This window comes from Amblyraja radiata, chromosome 5, assembly GCF_010909765.2.
Source record: "Amblyraja radiata isolate CabotCenter1 chromosome 5, sAmbRad1.1.pri, whole genome shotgun sequence".
In the NCBI taxonomy this organism is placed as follows: Eukaryota; Metazoa; Chordata; class Chondrichthyes; order Rajiformes; family Rajidae; genus Amblyraja; species Amblyraja radiata.
Genome location: NC_045960.1, coordinates 43,767,739 through 43,789,956, shown reverse-complemented (window position 1 = coordinate 43,789,956; position 22,218 = coordinate 43,767,739). Strand labels below are relative to the sequence as shown.

The following is a 22,218-nucleotide window of genomic DNA, read 5'->3' as shown; positions in this document are numbered from 1 at the left end:
AGAGATTGATTTTTAAACTACTATAACTATTATACGAGGCCTTTAAAACTAATAATAGCTTTTGCGACGGGGTCTTCCAGCGATTTTTCGTTAATAATTAACTAGGCTGAACATCTTCGATTTGAACAGCCTAGAGAAAATCGCGTTTTAAACCCGCCCCCCTCTAAACGGCGCCAAAATCGCGCACACCCGCAGCGACAGATTTTCAGCGACGCTTCAGGTAGGCTTTGCAACATACCTACAGACACTGACAAAATAATAGTTACTATTCTGCAGGAATCTAGTGAGGAAACTGATGATGGGTGAATACTAAATGTAGAGCTAACTATGGCATGAAGTATTTTAGGCAAATATCAATAATATTTAATGAGTAGCAAACACAGGGAATAAAAATGAATAAAAGGATATGTTGAATATGATGTGGGAATGAAGAAAAGGTAAAGGACTCTGGAACATCATATTATACAAGCACCATCAATAGTCAAGCTGTTTCTAGGTTGTGAATGTAATGTAATTACACAAGGTGTCTTTTGTGAATCTTATTTGAATCTTACATCTAAACATTTATACAACCTTTCATGGGGAAAAAAACTACTTGAAACTAAACGCAGCCAGATTATGACGTTAAACCAAAGAATCAGTGACATTGTGTATGTTTCATTCCTTTCCGAACATGAAATTGGACAATATATAAGGGTTTAGCACAATTAGATATTTGATTTTAAGTCAGATTTGAATATGGTAGGTTTCTGCCTCATTGTTTTCAAGTGCAGGACACAAATATTGGGAGAAACGATATCCCAATTTTTCCCTAATCCACAGGATCAGATATTTTTTAATGGGTAAAAGTACAACAGCCGATGCACACTCGTACATGAACTTTCATCCAGGGAATGATATTCACTGGTCTAACATGAATAAAAATTCACCATAGCCCTTTTAAAGGTACATAAATCTGTTTAAAAGATATTCATAAGTATGGCCGAAAATAATTTCTCTTATTGCATTATCTTATCAGTCTACAAATTATTGCCTTTTACTTATTCTTTATCCCAGGTGAACACCAATGGCAGGTCCTTCATTCTTTCTTGGTAAATTTTGTCAAACCTCTCAGATTGAGCAACTGTGAAGTTATTTTTCCAGTCACCAACTGTCCCTGAAAGAAAAATGTGAAGAATCACATCAAAAGTGAACTAAAAACTGAGAAATTGAGGGAAGCAAATTGTTAGAAAATATTTCAGCAAGATACCAAGCAATGAAAACAGCAAATACTGAAACATTTAACAGGTCAGATAGCATTATGGAAACATTTATGTTTTCAATTCCAGATATCTTCGCAGAACTGGGAAAGAATAAGGCTTTTTTTCAACGAAGGTTCCCGTTTCTGAAATGTTAATTCTGTTTCTTTTTGCACACATGTTGACCTGCTGAGTATTTGTACCAATTTCTTTATTTCAAACTTCCTGCATCTGCAGTTCGGAGTCATAGAGCGATACAGTGTGGAAACAGGTCCTTCGGCCCAACGCCCCGACCGGCCAACATGTCCCAGCTACACTAGTCCCATCTGTCTGCATTTGGTCCATATCCCTTCAACCCTGACCTATCCATGTAGTCATAGAGCTGCACATCATGGAACCAGGTCCTTTGGCCCACTTTATCGATGCCAACCAAGGTGGTATTCTAGGCCCGTCCCATTTTGCCAGCATTTGACCTGTTTCCTTCTAAACCCTTTCTATCCATATATCTGTCCACATGTTCTGAAAGTCATAATTGCATCCACTTCTAAAGCTTCCTCTTGCAGCTCGTTCCTTTTATATCCTACCTTCTGAGAGAAAAAGTTGCCCGAGGTCGCTTACATTTTTCCTCTCTCACCTTAAACTGACGTCCTTTATCTTCTACACTGGGGGGGAAAGAATGTGAGCATTCACTTTAGCAACATCCCTCATGATTTTAGAATATAGCACATAGAATTGTACAGCAAGCACAAGAACAGGCTCTTCGGCCAACAAAGTATGTAATGAACATGATGTCAAGGCTTTCACTTGTCTACCCACACATAATCCCTTCATATCCATTATCCTGCAAGAACCTGCCCTTTAATCTTTGTCCCTCTCACCTCAAAGCTATGCCCTTTGATTTTTCCATCCGGAGAAAAAGATTCTGACCATCTCCCTATCTATGCCTCTCATAATGTTATATACTTCTATCAGGTCTCCCCACACATCTACGGCATTCCAGAGAATACAATCCATGTCTGTCCAGCCTCTCTCTCTGTAGCTAATAACCCTTTATCCAGGTATCATTCTCGTAAACCTGCTCTGCACTTTTTCTAAAGCCTCCACATCCTTCCTGACCAGTGACCAGAAAACTGCACACAATACTCCAACTGCGGCCTAACCAAACTCCTATAAATCTGCATTATTCTGCCTGACTCTTATACTCCAGAGGTAACATCCAATTTCTGCACATCTTACTCCCAAGGGATCCTACATCTGCAATAAGCCCTCATTTAAATGTGTTCAAAGCCCGAAGTAAATGATTTATCAAGACACTTTTGGAACAAAATGTACCAAACCAATATTATCTCATACATTTTCCAGGTACTCTTTGCCATGAGGCTTCACCAAAGTTGTTTTTCATTTTGCCATCTGGCAATACAAAACAGAAGCATGGACTGCTACTTTGAAGCATTGAATGGACTGCTACTTTTTGGAAATCTGACAAGGTTTAAGTTGCATCAGTGGGATTTGGGCAAAACTTGTAAATATAGAAATAAAAACTGTAAGGTTGAAAAATCTTATAGTTGTATGAGGAGTTCCTTTGGAATGGAAGTACCACATGGTTGGGAATCAGGTCTTGGTGTTAGTCCTCCCCATGATACTAATTGTCATTATTGACGGATTCATTAACTCTAAAGCAAATTGTTCAGATTTACAGATGATTCCCTTTTAGGATAGGTACTAGAATCAAAACTGGCATTAAGAGATGATAAATGGGGCAGAATTCAATGGGAGATGACATTCAATGGGGCCAAAGGTAAGGTACCAGATGAGATGGAGAAATACGCAGTTCGTGTTTTCCATGATGCTGACATTGAAGCTGGAAGACACCTTGGAGTTCTCAAAATCTAAATAGTTAATTTCTTCATGATGCAGTACTTTACTCAGGCCACAAGGCCTATAAGCCAACCCTGGTTACAGAGAGAAAGGAGATATTCAAGCACTGAAAGCAGCAAGTGTCAAGAGAATCAAGAGGGTTTCATCGTCATATGAATAGAACAGAATAATGAAATTCTTACTTGTTGAAGCTTAACAAGCCTGTAAATACAATATATATCATCAATACAATACATTGATAACCATAAGACAGGTAACATTAATAGTATAAAACCAAAGTTCATAGTGCAACCAAAGAAACAGTTCATAAATGATCATAGTTGCAGAGGTTAATGCTGTGTCATGTTCACAAAATCAATGGTTGATGGGAAGAGGCTACTTTTGAACCTGATGGTCACAGTTTTAGGCTTCAGTATCTTCCCAATTGTAGTAGAGAAATGCGAGTGGGGCAAGGGTGATGGGAGTCTTTGATGATATTGGCTGCTTGTTTAGCAACACCTCCTATAGATCCCTTCAATAGAGGGGAGATCAGTACCTGTAATGGACCAGTCTATGCCTTCCAGTCTCAGTAGTAATTCCTGGGTATTTGAGTTGCCAAACCATGCTATGATGCAACCAGTTAGTAGTGTCTCTCCCGTGCACCTGTAGAGGTTCAATGGAGTATTCACTGACATACCACATTTTCTCAATCTTCAATGGAAGTAGAGATATTGATGAGCTTTGTGATTGCATCGATGTGCTGGGCCCAGGGCAGATCTTCAGATATATACACGCACAGGATCTTAAAGTTGTTGACTTTCTCCACTGCCATCCCATCAATGAAGATAGTTTAGTGGATCCCCAGCCTTCTCCTTCTCAAGTCAACAATCGGTTCTGTGATCTTGCTCATTTTGAGAGCAAAATTGTTGTTCTGGCACCATTTAATCAGATTACCAATCTTTCTCCTGTACTTTGGCATATCGTTACCCATTATTTGTCCAACAACGATGGTGTCACCCCCAAATTTAAAGTTGACATTGGTGCTGTGTATGGCTATATGTTCATGGATATAGAGAGGGTAGCGCAGCACAAAGCTCAGTTGAGTTTATTGCTATTAGCTATTACAGCTAATACAGCTATTAATATTAATGGACTCAGCACGGAAACAAGCCCTTCAGCCCAACTAGTCCAATATGCCCCCATCTAAGCTGGTCCCATTTGCCCGTATTTGGTCCATATCCCTCTAAACCTTTCCTATCCATGTATCTGCCCACGTGTCTTTTAAATGTTATTGTTGTACCTGCCTCAACTACCTCCTTTGGCAGCTCATTCCATATACCCACCACCTTCTTATTCTGCATCGTTGGGGTTTGAGTCACAGAGAAAGACTGGAGGAAGGTGGGATTTGCAGGCTTGGATTGAGATGGTGAAGAACAATTGTAATTGTGTGGGCCATTCACCCATTCTATGGGCTGCCTGATTTGTCTTTCCATTCACCAAGAAAAATTAAAAAATGTCCTTAATGCAGAAATAGTGGCAGATCGATTACTTTCACTTCCCATTAGGCAAGGTTAATTGTAAAATGAACAAGTGATCTCCTTGAGGTGTACAATACAGTAAACAATCAGGAAAAGGTATTGAACCAATACACAAAAATATATGAGCAACACCCAAAATTAACATGCAAAGTGGTGTGATAAATATTAAAATGCTAGAGTAATTTCAGAAACAATTGGTGTTGCAATGATCCTCGTGGCTAAGTAGGGGATGTGACAAAAACATACATTGATAGATAATTAAACAATGGTTTAATTGTCATTGTCATCTACAATTTTCTCAATGCTCCTTTTTGTAAAATTGGTTTCAGCTACCACATTCAGGCACAAATACTTTTGGATATTAGCTGCTGAAGTGGTATCTGCTGTTGCCCTCCAGTATCGACCCTTATAGTTTTTTTGGAGCAGGGATAGGGAGCTTAATTGAGGAATAGGGAATGTGAAATGCAACACAAGCACCACTGATGCCTTTTTGCAGTATCAGCCATGTAGATTCCACCTTCTGACTCCAGTAATTCTATGCAGTCCCTGAGCATGAAGGTAGGCAATAACAAAAAGTAAAACAGTACATTATTTAAAGATTTTGGGCCACTTTCATGGCCTAGTGCCATTCAGTGTTGACTATGCCTCCTGACTTGGTTGCTGAGAAAGCCTCACTTCACAAATACATCATCCTTTATGTCCAAGGAAAATAGTAAGCATGCCTTCCTGTAGTCCCTTCCTCTTTACACTTTTTGTCCTGCATAAGGTGGAAGAAACCTTAGTCCAATAAAAGGCAAATCAGATCAGACACTGCAGTCACAAATAATTTTCATTATAACTACAGCAGGAAACCACAGGCAGAAGAGACTTTGGCTCCTGTTTTTACATTTTCACTCAACTAAGTGGGACCAGTTGGGTCCCTGACACACAGGAGACTTGGTCCCCCAATGCAATATTCACCACTCAACCGGCGCCCCCAACTGCATACGTGCAGCTCATTTCCACTCATCCCTAGCACTCTCTCTCCCCTCCTCTTTGCCCTCCCGCTTCTTTCCCTTCCCCCAATCCCTCCCTCACCTCTCTCTCCCTCTCCTTTCCCCTACCCTCAGTCACTCCCTCCATCCCTCCATACCTACTCTCCCCTCCCATCCTCTCCTTCTATCCCCTCTCCTCCCCCACTCTCCCTCCCCAGAATCTCGAGGTTGTCATTCCTCTCCCTTCTTGCGTTCCCCAGAGGAGCATCAACCATCGGCGCACCCAGAGCCAGGCCTCGGATCGGCCCAGAAGCACCAGCAGCTACAGCCGGGGATTGCTCGGAGAAAAGATGGGTTAAGAGCCATGGGGGAGAGAGGGGTATCACGGGAGAGGGGGCAGGAGCCAGTGAGGAGGACCAGAGGGGAAGGGGCTGGAGCTGCGGGGCATTGCGATGGCGGTGCGTTTGGGACTCACAGCGGGCGCTGGACTCTCTCCTCTGCCGGGATCAGATTCACTGCTTTCCGTTTGGCGACATCGCCGCGCCACTTCCTGTCCCTCTGAAAATTGTGTCCAGTTGGAGTCCTCTGCCGGCCTCCCTCAGCTCCAGTGAAGACGCAATGGCGCAGGAAGGGGCGGACCATCCCGGGGAGTGACAGAAGAGACTAATTCGCGCGGCGCTGACTGGCAGGAGAGATCGATCTGCCCACTTGGCGTTTTTAAGATTTCTAAACCTCACTAACTTTTACAATATACTACCGATCGGAACAAAACTTGTTGCACTCGCAGCACAGGAGAACGGTGAGTGAGCTGGCGAAAATTCGTAGTGCGATCGCGTACCGTTTTTGCGCAAATAGAAAAACTGCCCAAATCAGAAGAGCACGAGATCAGAGCTTTAGTTATGCATAGGTAAGACATATAATTTAACTCTAAAATAACTTTTTACTTACATTCCATACCTTATTTGTCTTTTGCTAACCCACAGTTATTTCCATAACTTAACAGCTTTTCCTAACCAGATTCTTATGTATTTCCATTTGAAAATTTACTGATGGACACGGAACAATGGAAACGGAAGAGTATTTTATCGTCACATGTCCCGATACGAAACAATGAAATACTTGCAGCAGCACAACAGATATACATAGTACTGTGTAACTCTACTTCGTGATGTCGTTGCGATACATTTCTATTCCATGGGGAACGTTCTGTGCAAGAACTTTACATGACTTTACAGAACTTTACAGGACTTGGACACTGACATCATCATGCCCATTTACACTTTTATACCTTTAAAGATGACAGTGCTGGTGTTCAGAACAGAATCTGGGCAAGAAGACAGGGTGGAAGTGTTTGTGGGAACGATTATTAGCCAGATTGATATGGGAAATGACAAAGGAGAAGGATAGGTTCCAAATTAGAGGAAGGTTGACCTAACCAGCTGAAATATGATTTAATAAGAAAACAAGCTTGTCAAGTGGTAACTTGATGCTAGATTAACAGGGAACATTCAATGAGAAAATAATGAGGTTGAGATCAAATATATTTTCAATAAATAATAAAGACAGATACCAAATTTAAGCTCTCATCGATATAGTGGAATATACAGGGTAGGACAAGAAGAAAGATACACAGAAAGTCTATAACAAATACTAAGCACTCAAAATTGCTGAAAGCTAAGAGCTGTGATCCCTGGATTTTGGAAGACCTGATTCATGGAAATCCAACTTTACACAAATTCTTCCAGAGATTTTTAAAGAATTTTTCAAGATAGGAAAATACCAGAAATGCAAACTAGTTATTTAATGCATTTATTGAGAACTGAATGCAGTGTATGTTCCATTCATTTAATTATGGATAATGTTAGGATGAATATAGATATCTGATGAAATGAAAGAATTATGCCAAGTGTATGCAGAATGATACAAAACCGGAGAAAACGGATGACACCATGATGAGGTACTGAGAGAAAACAGTAATACATCAGAAGGGGAGTCTCAACTGCTTTGGGCAATGGGATTTTAATCAAGGCGTTTAACTATATTGTTTGTAAATCAGCTTATGGGCAATTCTCAGGAACGAAAACCCAGTGTAACCTGTGGACTGTCTGCAAAGTAGGTGCAGGGGGAGAATTAAACAGAAAATTAAAAATACAGTAGAAGGGCAAAGAGGGCAAATTCAATATACAATTTGCAGGTAAAATCAAGGTGAAATACAATTTGTTTGTTAAATGTGCACAGGGGATGTGCATCACAGAAAAGGGAAAGATGAAGTATTATGAGATTTCAAAAAATGGATTACTCATTAAATAGTAAAATATTTTGAATTCATTTATAATACATTTATTTCATAATTTATTCCCAATTTGAATTAAAGGGAATACAGAAGAGAAATAAACAAATAGGAAGTAATAAAAATATGGAGACACAAGGCACAGCAGATGTTGTAATATTGAGTAAAACACAAATTGCTGGAGTAACTCAATGGGTCAAGCTGCGTGTGTGTAAAGAATGGATAGGCGATGTGTTGGATCAAGAGCCTTCTTCAATCACGTGCTGGGGCTTTGAAGGAATTCCCTATAATTCAAGAATTTCTGCAGCCTCTAAGCTAAAGTTCAGTGTTCACTAGACCACAGGAAATGTGAAACAACAATGGAGGGTATGGAAAATACTGCAGTTAGATGAATAATGCTTTGCAACGGTTGAAGAGGCAGGGTTCTCGGAACAAATGAAACTAAACTGAAATTCCATTAATGAAAGTATACATAAGTCAAAGGTGCATAGGGAGGATCTATTTTACTTGGCAGAAGTTCAGTAATGAATGGGCAGAGATTTAATATGATTGCTAAATGAATGCTAATGTGGGTTTGGAACTCACTGTTTCACAGGGTGGTGGGAAAGGTTACCACATGTAAAAAGTAGCTTGATGAACAATTAAATCACCAATATCTATAAAACCACAGATTGGGAGCAGGGGATTGGAATGACACAAAGAGCTCCATTTGTGGCTGGCACAACCATCGAGTGGAATGGCCCTTTCGATGTCAGAAACTCCAGTGATCCATTCATTTAATATTCTTCATGCATTTAGACATGTTCCAACAAAGAAAAGTGCAATATCTGGAATCATCAATTCTGAATTATAAAAGTCATGCAAAGTACCTTTACGAAGAAACGATCCCCCTGGGGATTTTTTAGGAATTCCTTCATAGTTAGCCATTGGATCCTTTTTCATAGTTTCGAACGAGCTGTGTTTTATCACGCTGTCAAGTTTTTCGTCATCCAACTGTCTTCCAACAAAGTTGCAAATTTTTTGTATTGTTGCTCTGAGATCCTGCCAACATAAATGTAGCTTGTGTAGCAACAGCTTCTGTGATACTTCCTAAAGTAATACCTTCTATGCTATTCACCAATTAACATGCAAGTAATGTATCATTCTAGAATATTGCTCATAAATGGGTATGTTATTTTAGTATTCATATATTCTGTCATTTCTCGGTTCTGATTTGATGCTTCTTATTTCATCCCTCTCTTCCATCTGCAGTAAACAGATAAATGGTGGCACAAAGGCTTGATTGGTTGGGCAGGTGTGTTGAGAAATGGTTAATGGAGTTTTATACAGATAAGTGCGAGGTTCATAAGTTGTAGGAGTAGAATTAGGCCATTCAGCCCATTAAGTCCACTCCACCATTAAATCATAGCTGATCCATCATTCCGTCTCAACCCCAATTTCCTGCCTTCGCCCCATAACCCCTGACACCCTTACTAATCAAGAATCTGTCAATCTCCGCCTTGAAATATCCATTGACGGCCTCCACAGCTGTCTGTAGCAATGAATTCCACAGATTTACCACCTTCTGATTAAAGAAATTCCTTTGAGAAGTCAGGACAGGAGCCACACAATGCACGGCAGGGCTCTGGGGAGTGTTATGGAGCTGAGGTATCTAGGAGCGCAGGTACATAGTTCCTTGAAAATTGTGTCGCGCGGATAGCTAGGGTGGTCCAGGCTTCTGCACTTTGGCTATCAACAGTCAGAGCATTGAGTATAGAAATGGAGAGGTTATATTACAGTTGTACAAGACATTGGTGAGGCCACATTTAGAGTTTTTTTTTTTTTTTTTAGTTTTGGTCACCATGTTGTAGGAAGAATTTTGTTAAGCTGGAAAGATTGCAAAGAAAATTTATGAGGATGTTGCCAGGACTTGAGGGCCTGAGCTGTAGGGAGAGGTTGAGCAGGCTAAATGGGGTAGATGCACAAACTCTCTTGCCCGGGGTAGATGAATCGAGAACCAGAGGACATAGGTTTAAGATGAGGGGGAAAAGATTTAATAGGAACCCGAGGGACAGATTTTTCACTCAAAGGGTGGTGGGTATATGAACTGCCGAAGGAAGCATGTTGAGGCAGGTACTATCAAAATGTTTAAAAGACATTTGGACAGGTACATGGATAGGATAGATTCAGAAGGATATGGTCCAAATGCAAGCAGTTCGGACTAATGTAGATGGGGCATGTTGGGCAATATTGTACTTGATTAGAACAAATGCAAATGAATTGCTGCTTAATCTGGAAAGACAGGTAAATCCCTGAATGGTGGTAGAGAAAGAAAAAATAGGACAAGTGTTGCATTACCTGAGTATGCAAGGTAAATGCCATTAGAAAAGGGGGGCTGATGGAAACAAAACAATCAAGATATTCAATTACTTGAATTATATGCAATACTCAAAGTCCTGGAATAACTCAGCAGGTCAGGCAGCATCTGTAGAGGGAATGGATGCAAAATTTCAGGTTGGGACCCTTGTTCAGACTGATTGTAGTAGAGGAGAGAAAGCCAGAAAAGTGATAGGTGGATACAGGTGAGGGAGCTTTGATTGCCAGGTGGGCAGAGTAAGTGACAAAGGCTAGAGATGAGAAGGTGGCTTTGCTCCATAGATGCGCCTGCACCCGCTGAGTTTCTCCAGCTTTTTTGTGTACCACACATAATAATATAATACTTGCATAATTGCTATACCTTTTGCATCTCCTCATAGGTTAGGAACAAGAAGTTGAATTCATCCTTATGAGTGCACCAGTCCCTGATATGGTCAAACCAGCAGCTGAATTCCACTATCGGACAAAGCAAAATTCAGGTTATCTTAAATTTGAGCTGCATTAAAATAATATGAGAATGCTAGTGTTATTTTTTCCTAATGGGTTTGCATTTCAAAAAATGAAAGTACCCACATTTTCTCTGTAAAAAAGGATATAGAACAGCAGGATATTTTCAATAAAACAACTGTAAAGTTTTGATCATGATGAATCTTATTGTCCGACGTTATTTATAAGAAATTTAACTAAAGGGACAAAATTTCTGTTTGCACTTGTGTAGCCTTACCTAGAACGGACCGTTTATTGGAAAAAGCAAGTAGTGTCCGATGAAATAAAGCACTCACCACCAATCTTCCAACTGGGTAATGCTTACTAAATGAGTTATTAATTAAATATTTACACCATCAAAAATGATGCAACCAAAATGTGGATAATTCCTAAGATCCTGTCATTTTCCTTTCGCAACAAACCTACAGTACTACAACTCAACAGGACTAAACAATATTGACATCAAGCCATCAATAAAGGCAGATAACCAATCATTTGGTCAAAAAGGTAACTTTTAAGGACTGCCAGAAAGGAATGGGGAGGGGGGGACGGAGAGATCTGCAAAACACCTGAAGAATTATGCTGACGTATATGTTCCTATTATCCAGATTCAGATTGAGTGGTCAGTTTACCCAGCAACTGGCAGGAATTCAGGAAGTTTCAGAGAATTCATGCACCACTATTAGTTATGGTATATAGGCCCAAACTCTAGCCTGGTTTCTGCCAACAGAAACTAATGAACAAATTCACTGCTTCTGCATTTTTGTGACAATGTCTTGGGGAGAATGTGCACACACCACACAGATAGGATTGAACCTGGATCCATGGAACTGTGAGACAGCCATGCTCACAACTGCACCACTGTTCTGATCATATATACTCCACTGAAGGAAAATTCAGCCTTGCTAAGCTGCTTAACATTAGTTCTCCAACTCGGAAGCAGTGCATGTGTGGTGTCTAATGTTGTCAAGAGCATCATGGAAGTGAACATTTTTTAATGATATTAAAAATTGTAATGGCTAACAGAGAAGATTTTTTGGTCATTTTCATTCTTCAGGAATGTTAGAACATATTATTCAGATTATAGTTCACCTGACATATCTGTCCAATTTATCATCCACTTATTGACAACTTGGAGTTGCACAAACTTTTCTTTTTAGTGAGCTACGCGTTATTTTTCTTCTCAACTATGATTATCGCGAAGTTCTTCCTATACCATCTTCAGAACTTTAGACTTTTGAGATACAGCGTGGAAACAGGCCCATCGGCCCAGCGGCCCAGCGGCCCACACCAACTAGCGATCACCCCGACACTAGCACTATCCTACGCATAAGGGACAATTTACAATTTACAGAAGCCAAGTACAGTACAAACCTGTACGGGTTTAGAGTGTGTGAGTGAACAGGAGCACCCAGAAAAAACCCATGAGGTAATAGGGAGAACGTACAAACTCCATACAGCCAACACCTGTAGTCAGGATTGAACCTGGATCTCTGGAGGTGTAAGGCAGCAACTCTACCGCTGCGCCACTGTGCTGCCATAGTTTTGAATATGAAAATTGAGCGATCTCAGCAAGAATCACTGTAAAACATTTTTTTTCTTTTGGGGGAGGGGCGGAGGGAGATGGGGTTGAGGGGTGGGGGAGAGGGAAGGTGAGTGTGAGAGAGAGGGATGGGAGGGGGAGAGGAGGGTGAGGGGGAGGAGAGAGGGATGGGGAGGGGAGAGAGGTGTAGGGGAGGGGGGAGGGATGGGAAGGGAGGGGAGGGGGGAGGGATTGGGAGGGAGATGGGGTAGGGGGAAGAGTGTGGAGGGAGGGGGAAGAGTGTGGAGGGAGGGGGAGAGAGGTGGGGGGAGAGAGGGGAAAGAGTGGGGCAGGAGAGTGGGGGGGAGGGGGGAGAGAAGTGGAAGAGTGGGGAGGGGGGGAGAGGTGTAGGGGGAGTGGTGGAAGAGGGACAGAGGGGTAGGGGGAAGGGAGCGGGGAGAGAGAGGGAAGGGGGTGGGGTAGAGAGTGAAGGGGGGTGGGGGAGAGAGGGATGGATGGGAGAGGGAGAGGGGTGACGAGAGGGAAACATAGAAACATAGAAATTAGGTGCAGGAGTAGGCCATTCGGCCCTTCGAGCCTGCACCACCATTCAATATGATCATGGCTGATCATCCAACTCAGTATCCTGTACCTGCCTTCTCTCCATACCCCATGATCCCTTTAGCCACAAGGGCCACATCTAACTCCCTCTTAAATATAGCCAATGAACTGGCCTCAACTTCCTTCTGTGGCAGAGAATTCCAGAGATTCACCACTCTCTGTGTGAAAAATGTTTTTCTCATCTCGGTCCTAGAAGATTTCCCCCTTATCCTTAAACTGTGACCCCTTGTTCTGGACTTCCCCAACATCAGGAACAATCTTCCTGCATCTAGCCTGTCCAACCCCTTAAGAATTTTGTAAGTTTCTATAAGACCCCCCCTCAATCTTCTAAATTCTAGCGAGTACAAGCCGAGTCTATCGAGTCTTTCTTCATATGAAAGTCGTGACATCCCAGGAATCAGTCTGGTTAACCTTCTCTGTACTCCCTCTATGGCAAGAATGTCTTTGGCAAGGGAGATGGAGAGGGGGGGGGGGGGGGAGAGAGAGGGATGGTGGAGGAAAAGAGAGAGGGGAGGGGGAGAGAGGTGTGGGGGAGGGGGGAGGGAGGGGAGGAGAGAGATTGGGTAGGGGAGAGAGGGGAAAGAGTGTGGAAGGAGGGGGAAGAGTGGTGAGGGAGAAGGGGGGTGGGTGAGAGAGGGATGGGGGTGGGAGGAGGGGAGGAGAGGGAGATGGAGAGGGGGAGGAGAGAGGGGTGGGGGAGGGGAGGAGAGAGGGATGGGGAGAGAGGTGTGGGGGATGGGGGGGAAGGGGGCGGGGGAGAGAGGGAAGGGGTTGGGGTAGAGGAGGAAGGGGGGTGGGGGAGGGAGGGATGGGGTGGGAGAAGGAGGGGGAGGAGAGGGAGAGGGGTGAGGAGAGGGAGATGGAGAAGGGGAGGAGAGACGGATGGGGAGGGGGAGAGAGGGATGGGGGTGGGAGAGAGGGATGTGGGGGAGGGGGGGAGGCGGGAGATGGGTTAGGGGAGGGAGGGGGAAGAGTGTGGAGGGAGGAGGAGGAGGAGGAGGAGGAGAGAGGGGTGAGGAGAGGGAGATGGAGAGGGGGAGGAGAGAGGGGTGGGGGAGGGGGAAGAGAGGGATGGGGAGGGGAGGAGAGAGGGATGGGGAGGAAGAGGAGAGAGGGATGGGGAGGAGAAAGGTGTGGGGAGGGGGGAGGGAGGCGATAAGATTGGGGTAGGTGGTAGAGGGGGAAGAGTGTGGATGGAGGGGGAAGAGTGGGGAGGGTGAAGGGGGTGGGGAGAGAGAGGGATGGGGGAGGGGGAGAGAGGGATGGGCGAGGGGGAGAGAGGGATGGGGGAGGGGGAGAGAGGGATGGGGGAGGGGGAGAGAGGGATGGGGAGGGGGAGGAGGTAGATGTGGGTTAAGGGAGGGAGGGGGAAGAGTGTGGAGGGAGGGGGAGAGGGAGGGGAGGAGAGAGGGGAAATAGTGGGGAGGGAGAGTGGTTGGGGGAGGGGTAGGGACAGTCCATCTGTTCCCCATTCCCTATCACCCCCAATCCTCTTTCTCTATTCCCACACACATGATGACGCGCTTCGACACAGGTTGCGGGGGGGGGGGGGGGGGGGGGGGGGGGGGCTGGGGCTGAGGCTGGGGCTGGTGCAAAGGCATATGTAAATAGATCCATTCTGATTAGACATCTGTGAGCATTGGGCATTGTGACATCAGACGATGGAATGTTCACCAACATTCTATGGGTGAGAAGCTGTTTTAAAAAATATTTTTGGGGGGTGAGAAGAATTTTATTTTAAAATGTGTACATAAAACGACGAAATTTAATCAAGAGTGGATACTTGGAATGAAAAGTGAAATCTCTACCGAAATTGAAAAAATCTCGGCGATTCTGCGTCTGATGTCGGCATAGCAACGAATCAAAGGCTGGCAGCCACAAGTCAGGCAGGCGGCAGGCAGCCGGAAGCCACAGACTTTTATATAATAATAGATAGATAGATAGATAGATAGATAGATAGATAGATAGATAGATAGATAGATAGATAGATAGATAGATAGATAGATAGATAGATAGATAGATAGATAGATAGATAGATAGATAGATAGATAGATAGATAGATAGATAGATGTTATCTGATATTCATTACCTTACATGCCACAATATCTGTTAACTTACAGGTGACCAATAATATATCAGTAGACTACCAGCTACTCTTTCCATTTTCCTCATCTCTTCTATACTCTGATTGCAGTCCTCAATCACCTCTGCAAAGTCTGTTAGTACAATTGGAAATAAGGCAGTATGATCTATTAATTCATCAATCTTGTTATCGGAAGGTATGCAGGATTTGTACAAATCCCTCGGTTTTGATTTTGCACCACTTTTCGCTGTTTTGGATCTCATTGCAGATATATCTTTTTACACAGTCCCTTCCATACACACTAGTTTGTCATACCCATTTTTGGCTCCTTTGCACAATTAGTTTGTCCTCTACCTTTCTAACTGTCACTCACCACTCTCATTATCCCTGTTTAAATATATTAAAAGTAAGTTATAATTACGATATGATACGATAGAACTTTATTTATCCCAGAAGGGAAATTAATTACGCAGAAGGATGACAATTGATGAACAAACTAACAATTACAGAAAGCTTACAAAATAATCAGATTTACCTCTGCCATCAATGAATTTTTCAAAGAAGTCGGGAAAGTTTTTTGGTGATTCATACAGGGCAAAATGTTTATGGAAATAATAAGAAGAGACAAGTACATCCTTAGGATTCCGTGCAACATAAATAACCTGTAAGAACCAGAACATGAAATGCAGAACAACTAAAATTGTACAAAAACATAAAAGATGACAGACTGCATGAATTAAATAGTGTAGTAAATTGATTTTGGATGGATCTTAATTAATATTGACATGTGCAAATCAAATAATGGACACCGACTGGTTATTAATTATGAGCAAATCGTTTTTAGTTGCAAATTGCCACAATGACAAAACTGACACCCTGTTCTATCCAATCCAACGTGATTCACAGAGTTACAGAGTTTTACAGCATGGAAACTGGTCGTTCGGCCCATCAGGCCCATGCCGATCGGAGGGCACCCATCTGTATTATTGCCAACTTTCACCACTCAGTCTGTAGTCTTCAATCAGTGATTCTAGTGTTCACCCAGGCACAGCATAAATGTTTAAAATGTTAAAACTAATGTTTCTTAATTTATCACTCGTATTATATCGAATTCGTTTTATAGAAACATGTCATAGCAAAACTACCTGGACTCCCAAAATGCATCACCTCACATATTATCAGAATTAAACTCCATCTGCCGTTTCTCAGCCCAATTCACCAGAAGATTGATATCGTCCACTCTGTCAAGGACATCATCTATCTTAGTATTATCTGCAAACTTAGTGATCACGCAATTAAATCCACATTCAAATTATTCATATATATTGTAAACAGCCAAGATGCCAGAATTGAATAATGTGAAACTATTCGTCACTGGCATCCAATCACAAAAATAATCTTCTTCCATCACCATCATGGTTGCTTCATTTCTGAGAATAAGCAAATATTTTCTCCTTCCTTTATCACTTTCACCAATTTCCTCATGAATCCAAACATCCTTCTATCTCCATACCAGATTTTGACCCCAAAGGTGAATCCACATTCATTCCCTCCTCTGGTCAGCTTTCAAATCTTTAATCTCTTTGGTATCCAATTTGCATAATAAAAGAGATGAAAATCCCCACCCAAGATCGTAAACACACGGTCTACACTTCAAAAGCATTTTTGCTCTCAAACTAAAATCCTTTAATTTGTGCACTCCAACACAATATGAGGCAAAATATCACTTCTTTACTCAGCAGCTACACCACAACAAAATAAATCCATGGAGCCATCAAATTAAAACCTGTGATTTTCCTTTGTGGAGGTAGACAAAAATGCTGGAGAAACTCAGCGGGTGAGGCAGCATCTATGGAGCGAATAGGTGACATTTTGGGTTGAGACCCTTCTGAGGGATGATTCAATTAATAAAAAGCAGCTGAAATCAAACAGTTGTACACTCTGCATATTTTGACGTATTCACTTCTTATACATTAAGCATATTTTGATAAATGTAAAATCTGAAATGATATACATTTAAAGTAATTCTTTAAAGTGTTATTTAGAGTCATAGTGTCGTAGAGTGATACAGGGTGGAAACAGGCCCTTCGGCCCAACTTGCCCTCACCGGCCTACATGTCCCAGCTACACTGTCTAACTGTTTCTAAAAGTAGAGATAGTCCCTGCCTCAATTTCCTCCTCAGGCAGACACCCACCACCCTTTGTGTGAAAAGGTAACCCTTCAAATTCCTATTAAATCTTTTACCTTTCACCTTAAACCTAGGTCCTCTGGTCCTTGATTTCCCTCCTCAGGCCGAGAGACTGTTACTCTACGCGATCTATTCCTCTCATGATTTTATACACCTCTTTAATATTGACCCTCATCCTCCTGCTCTCCAAGGAATAGCCTCATCCTCCTGCTCTCCAAGGAATAGCCTCATCCTCCTGCTCTCCAAGGAATAGCCTCATCCTCCTGCTCTCCAAGGATTCCCAGCCTACTCAACCTCTCCCTATAGTTCAGAGACTCTAGTCCTGGCAACATCCTCGTAAATCTTCACTGTACCCTTTCCAGCTTGACAATATCTTTCCTATAAATTGGTGCCCAGAACTGAACACAACACACTACAATACAATACAATGCACCTACATCCTATACAATTGCAACATAATCTTCTCTTTTCTATACTCAATACTGACTGATAAAGGCCAATGTGCCAAAAGCCTTTTATGTACCTGCGACTCGACCTTGAAGGAAGCATGCACCTGCACTCCTAGATCCCTCTGCTCTACAACACTCCCCAGAGCCCTACCATTCACTGTGTAGGTCCTGCCCATGTTAGACTTCTCAAAATGCAACACCTCACATTTCTCTATATTAAATTCCATTAACCAATCCTCAGCCCACCTGGCCAATCGATCAAGATCCTGCTGCAGTTCTTCACAGCCATCTTCACAATCTGCAAAACCAGCCACTTTTGTATCATCTGAAAAATTGCTAATCTTGCCGTGTATGTTCTCATCCCAATCATTAATGTAAATGACAAACAGTAACGGGCCCAGCACCGAACCCCAAGGCATACAACTAGTCACAGGCCTCCAGTCCGAGAAGCAACCCTCCACCATCACCCTCTGCTTCCTTCCATGAAGCCAATTTTTGATTCATTCAGCTATCTCTCCTTGGACCTCATGCGATCTAACTTTCCAGAGCAGCCTACCATGCGGAATCTTGTCGAGGTTTGTGAGGTTTTTTGCAAGTATTCATAATTGCCAATACTGTGCCGGTTCCATAATAGCATTACTATCAAGGTATAACATGTAGCCTGATACTATACATTATATATTGAAACAGGATTGGTTAGTTTTCTGATTGGATGACATATATTTGTCATTTGCATGTATTAAATATTTATTACATATAGAAAAATCAGAAATAGGTTTTCCAAAATAAATGTGTTTAAAGGAAGTTATTGGTTATCTAACCGGGGAGGGTTTAGAGATATGATAGGGATTGCCTTTAGTTGGCGACGTGATTAAAAATTAGGCATTGTTGTCCAATACATTTTAGTGCGATTAAAAAAAACCTCTTACTTTTCCCTTCTTTGCCTTCAAAGCTTTAGGAACGAGATGGTAGGGCAAATGTGTGACATTCAGTCGAGGTGATGGGCGTTCCGGGAAATTTGAGTTTGGCACCTCAATCCAAGGAGCACGTTGCATTGTTGGTTTACTCTGAACATCATCCAGATCACCATCAGCGTAAATTAAACTCAATATTTGCTGCATCCATATGGTACCTGGTGTGCAGAAGAGAAGTGTAATGAATGAAAAAGATACACAATGTTGCTCATATTCCAACTTACACCGAATGATGGGAACCCTAGCTTCAATAAAGAGAATCAAAAAAATCTGCAGAAGCTGGAAATCAGAAATAAGCACTAATAAATGCTGATAAAACTAAACAGATCAGGCAGCACCTCTGGAAATGTTGGCATCTTGTCAGGAGTACAAGGGGAGCCACATTCGTCTACAGAAACGCCAGAAAGACTAAAGCACCCCTTGATCTACCCCAAACTCCATTCCCTATGAACAGATTCTATCCAACTACATGCAAACAACTTGAGGCCAAACCAATTTGTGTGTAACCTTGAGTAATTTATGACAGACGTGGCAAATGGACTACTTACTCATCCCATATCAATGCTATATCTATAAATCAAATACCAGTGCTGCCTCAGCTTATCAGCTGAAGAAATACATACTGTTCTGATACATTCTTCGCATCTGAGCCTCTAATCTCTAAACTTACTGCTAACTCACAATACTACTTCTGTGCTTGCCAACTTACATGGGCTCCTGGTAATACAAATTCACAATTTTAAAATCTTTGTTCTAGTTTTCAAAATCTCTTGTGCCTACATTTCCGCACACCAATTCTGGTTTCTGGTCACTCTCAACTTTCATTTTACCATCTCCTTTCAGGAATACCCTCCTTAAACTTTTCTATTTTTCTGTTTTTGTGTTAACTTTTTGACCATGTTTTTGACCATCTGTTTCAATTTCTGAAATGATATGATGTGATTTTTGTTTTGATATTGTTTTTGTAAAATGATCAACACTTGTTGCCTCAAAACCTTTGATCCAAAAGCAGTAGAGTTGCTGCCTTACAGTGCCAGAGACTCTGGTTCTATCCTGACATTAGACGCTTGTCTGCATGGAGTTGGTACGTTCTCCCCATGTCCTGCATGGGTTTCCTCCGGGAGCTCCGGTTTCCTCCTACACACCAAAGATGAAGAGGTATGTAAGTTAATTGGCTTGGTGTGTAGGACCGTGTAAGCATGCGGGGACCACTGGTCGGCGCTGACTCGGTGAAGGGCCTGTTTCTGTATCTCTAAACTAAACTAAACAACAGAATAACAAGGTAGGTGTATAGCTTTAAAACCAGTGCCCTCAAAGCCTGGGGAATGAGATAGCTTAAAACAAAAATCTGTTGTTGTAAATGGATGGAAAGGGTAGAGGAGAGAGCAGCGCCAACAAAACTCTAAAGACTTTGACTACTTTCAGAAATGACCCATAGTTTCTTACCAGATTTAGGATATGTCACAATGAAGACATCCGAATCCTTTATTTCAAAATGTTCCAGTTGTTCTAAATGTTCTTTTTTGTAGATAGCTGAAACAAAGTTACAGCCTTTGTACTGAAAATAATGATTATCAGCCGTGGACATTTTTTGTGTACAAATGAGAAACCTACAAAAGATGAACATCAAAATATATTCATCTAAATGTCATATATTTGATCAGGAGGAAAATGATAACAATATGCATTATATTTAACTTATTCCCTCATAGGATGTTTAGCAACATAGTATTCTTGCATTTTTACTTCTCCCCAGTCATTGTCTTATGTGGATTCACAGTCTATTTTATGTGGATCTAGACTGCTCAAAACCTCTGCTTCTTTTGTGACCCAAGAATAAGCTTCTGTAGCCACATGATTAATAAAGTAATCTTGACCAACTTAAATAACATGGAATCACTATGTCCGTCCAACGTCCACATAAAACAATTGCTATTGTTACTTTCGGAAACTAAATAAAAACCATAGTCCCTTTTTGGATGTGCTAAATGCACTGTATTCCACCTTTGAAATGTAGCTCAAGTCAATGTTACTTTATATCACACGGTGAACACGTTTTAACCTTCAATAACAATCTCCAGGCCAGGGAACCATGTTCCTTAAAATACGGTCGTCCAAACCTCTAGCATGCTTATCCAATTCCACACGAATGCCCCATTCAAAAGGATTAAAACAAAATAACCCCACTATTTAAGAGGGAGAAAAAAAAGGATCAACAAATTGGTTAACTAATTATCTGTGGGAGGGAAAATGCCTGAGCCTATTAAGAAAACAATGTAGAACTGAACAGAGTCATTAATGCTTCATGATTTATGCCAGAATTGGCTTCATGGAAGGAGGGTGGTGGGGGAAGGTTGTTATCGGACTGAAGTTCTTTGACTAGTGGTGTGCCTCAGGAATCAGTGCTGGGCCCATTGCTGTCTGTGGTTTATATCAACTGGACAGCCAGAAGGGGGGCTACGTGAGGATGCTGTTCATAGGCTACAGTTCAGCCTTCAACACGATAGTCCCCACCAGACTGGCCGGGAAGCTAATGGAATTGGGGCTCAACACCTCCCTGTGTGCCTGGGTCCTGGACTTTCTCACCGCCAGGCCCCAGGTAGTCAAGATGGGAGGGAATACATCGAAGTCCCTCACCCTGAGCACAGGATCGCCCCAGGGTTGCGTCCTCAGCCCTCTATTGTACTCCCTGTACACACATGACTGTGTGGCTAGGTTCAGCTCCAACTCATTAATTAAGTTTGCTGATGACACTGTGGTGGTGGGCCTGATCTCAGACAACGACGAGAAGGCCTACCGGGAGGAGGTGGCTGGTCTAGCACTCTGGTGCCAGGATAACAGCCTCCTCTTGAACATCAAAAAAACGAAGGAGCTGATCATGGACTTTAGGAGGGCACAACATCCGAGGACGTACACTCCATTGAGGATAAATGGGGATCCTGTGGATAGGGTGAACTGTTTTAAATATCTGGGAGTCCACATCTCTGAGGATATGACATGGGCATCACACGCCTCAGCACTCGTGAGTAAGGCAAGGCAGCGCCTTTACCACCTCAGGCAATTGAGGAAATTCAGAGTGTCTCCGAGGATCCTCCAGTGCTTCTACGCAGTGGCGGTGGAAAGCATCTTGTCCGGGAACATTACCATCTGGTTTGGGAATTGCTCTGCCAAGGACAAGAAGGCTCTGCAGAGAGTAGTGCGTTCGGCCGAACGCACTATGGGAACTTCACTTGCCCCCCTGCAGGAACTATACATCAGGAGGTGCAACTCCAGAGCCAACAATATCATGAGAGACCCCTTCCACCCCTGCAACGGACTGTTCCAGCTGCTACGGTCAGGCAAACGCCTCCGTTGCCATGCGGTGAGAACGGGGAGGTTGAGAAGGAATTTCTTCCCAGAGGCCATTCGGACTGTAAACGCCTATCTCACCAGGGACTAACTCTACTGAACGTTTTTCCTTCCACTATTTATTATGTAAAAGAATATGTGTGTTATGATTGTGTTCATAGTTTGTTTGGTTGTTTGGTTGTTTGTCTTTTGCACAAAAGTCCGCGAGCATTGCCACTTTCATTTCACTGCACATCTCGTATGTGTATGTGACGAATAAACTTGACTTGACTTGACTTGATCAGGCTCCAAATT

General features: G+C 42.4%; 1 protein-coding gene across 2 annotated transcripts in view; it reads right to left on the bottom strand.

Annotated features, from left to right (window-relative positions):
* Positions 1–240: 240 nt before the first annotated feature.
* Positions 241–22,218, bottom strand: part of LOC116973234 (amine sulfotransferase-like) — a 54,496-nt gene continuing 32,518 nt past the window's right edge. For both annotated transcript variants that reach the window (XM_033021115.1, XM_033021114.1), the window contains 6 exons: positions 20,023–20,186; positions 18,532–18,734; positions 15,500–15,626; positions 10,614–10,708; positions 8,767–8,938; positions 241–1,156 (listed from right to left, as the gene is read on the bottom strand). In XM_033021115.1, the coding sequence (XP_032877006.1) occupies positions 1,041–1,156; positions 8,767–8,938; positions 10,614–10,708; positions 15,500–15,626; positions 18,532–18,734; positions 20,023–20,164 (855 nt within the window). In that variant the 5' untranslated portion in view covers positions 20,165–20,186 and the 3' untranslated portion in view covers positions 241–1,040. The remainder of the gene's footprint in view (positions 1,157–8,766; positions 8,939–10,613; positions 10,709–15,499; positions 15,627–18,531; positions 18,735–20,022; positions 20,187–22,218) is intronic.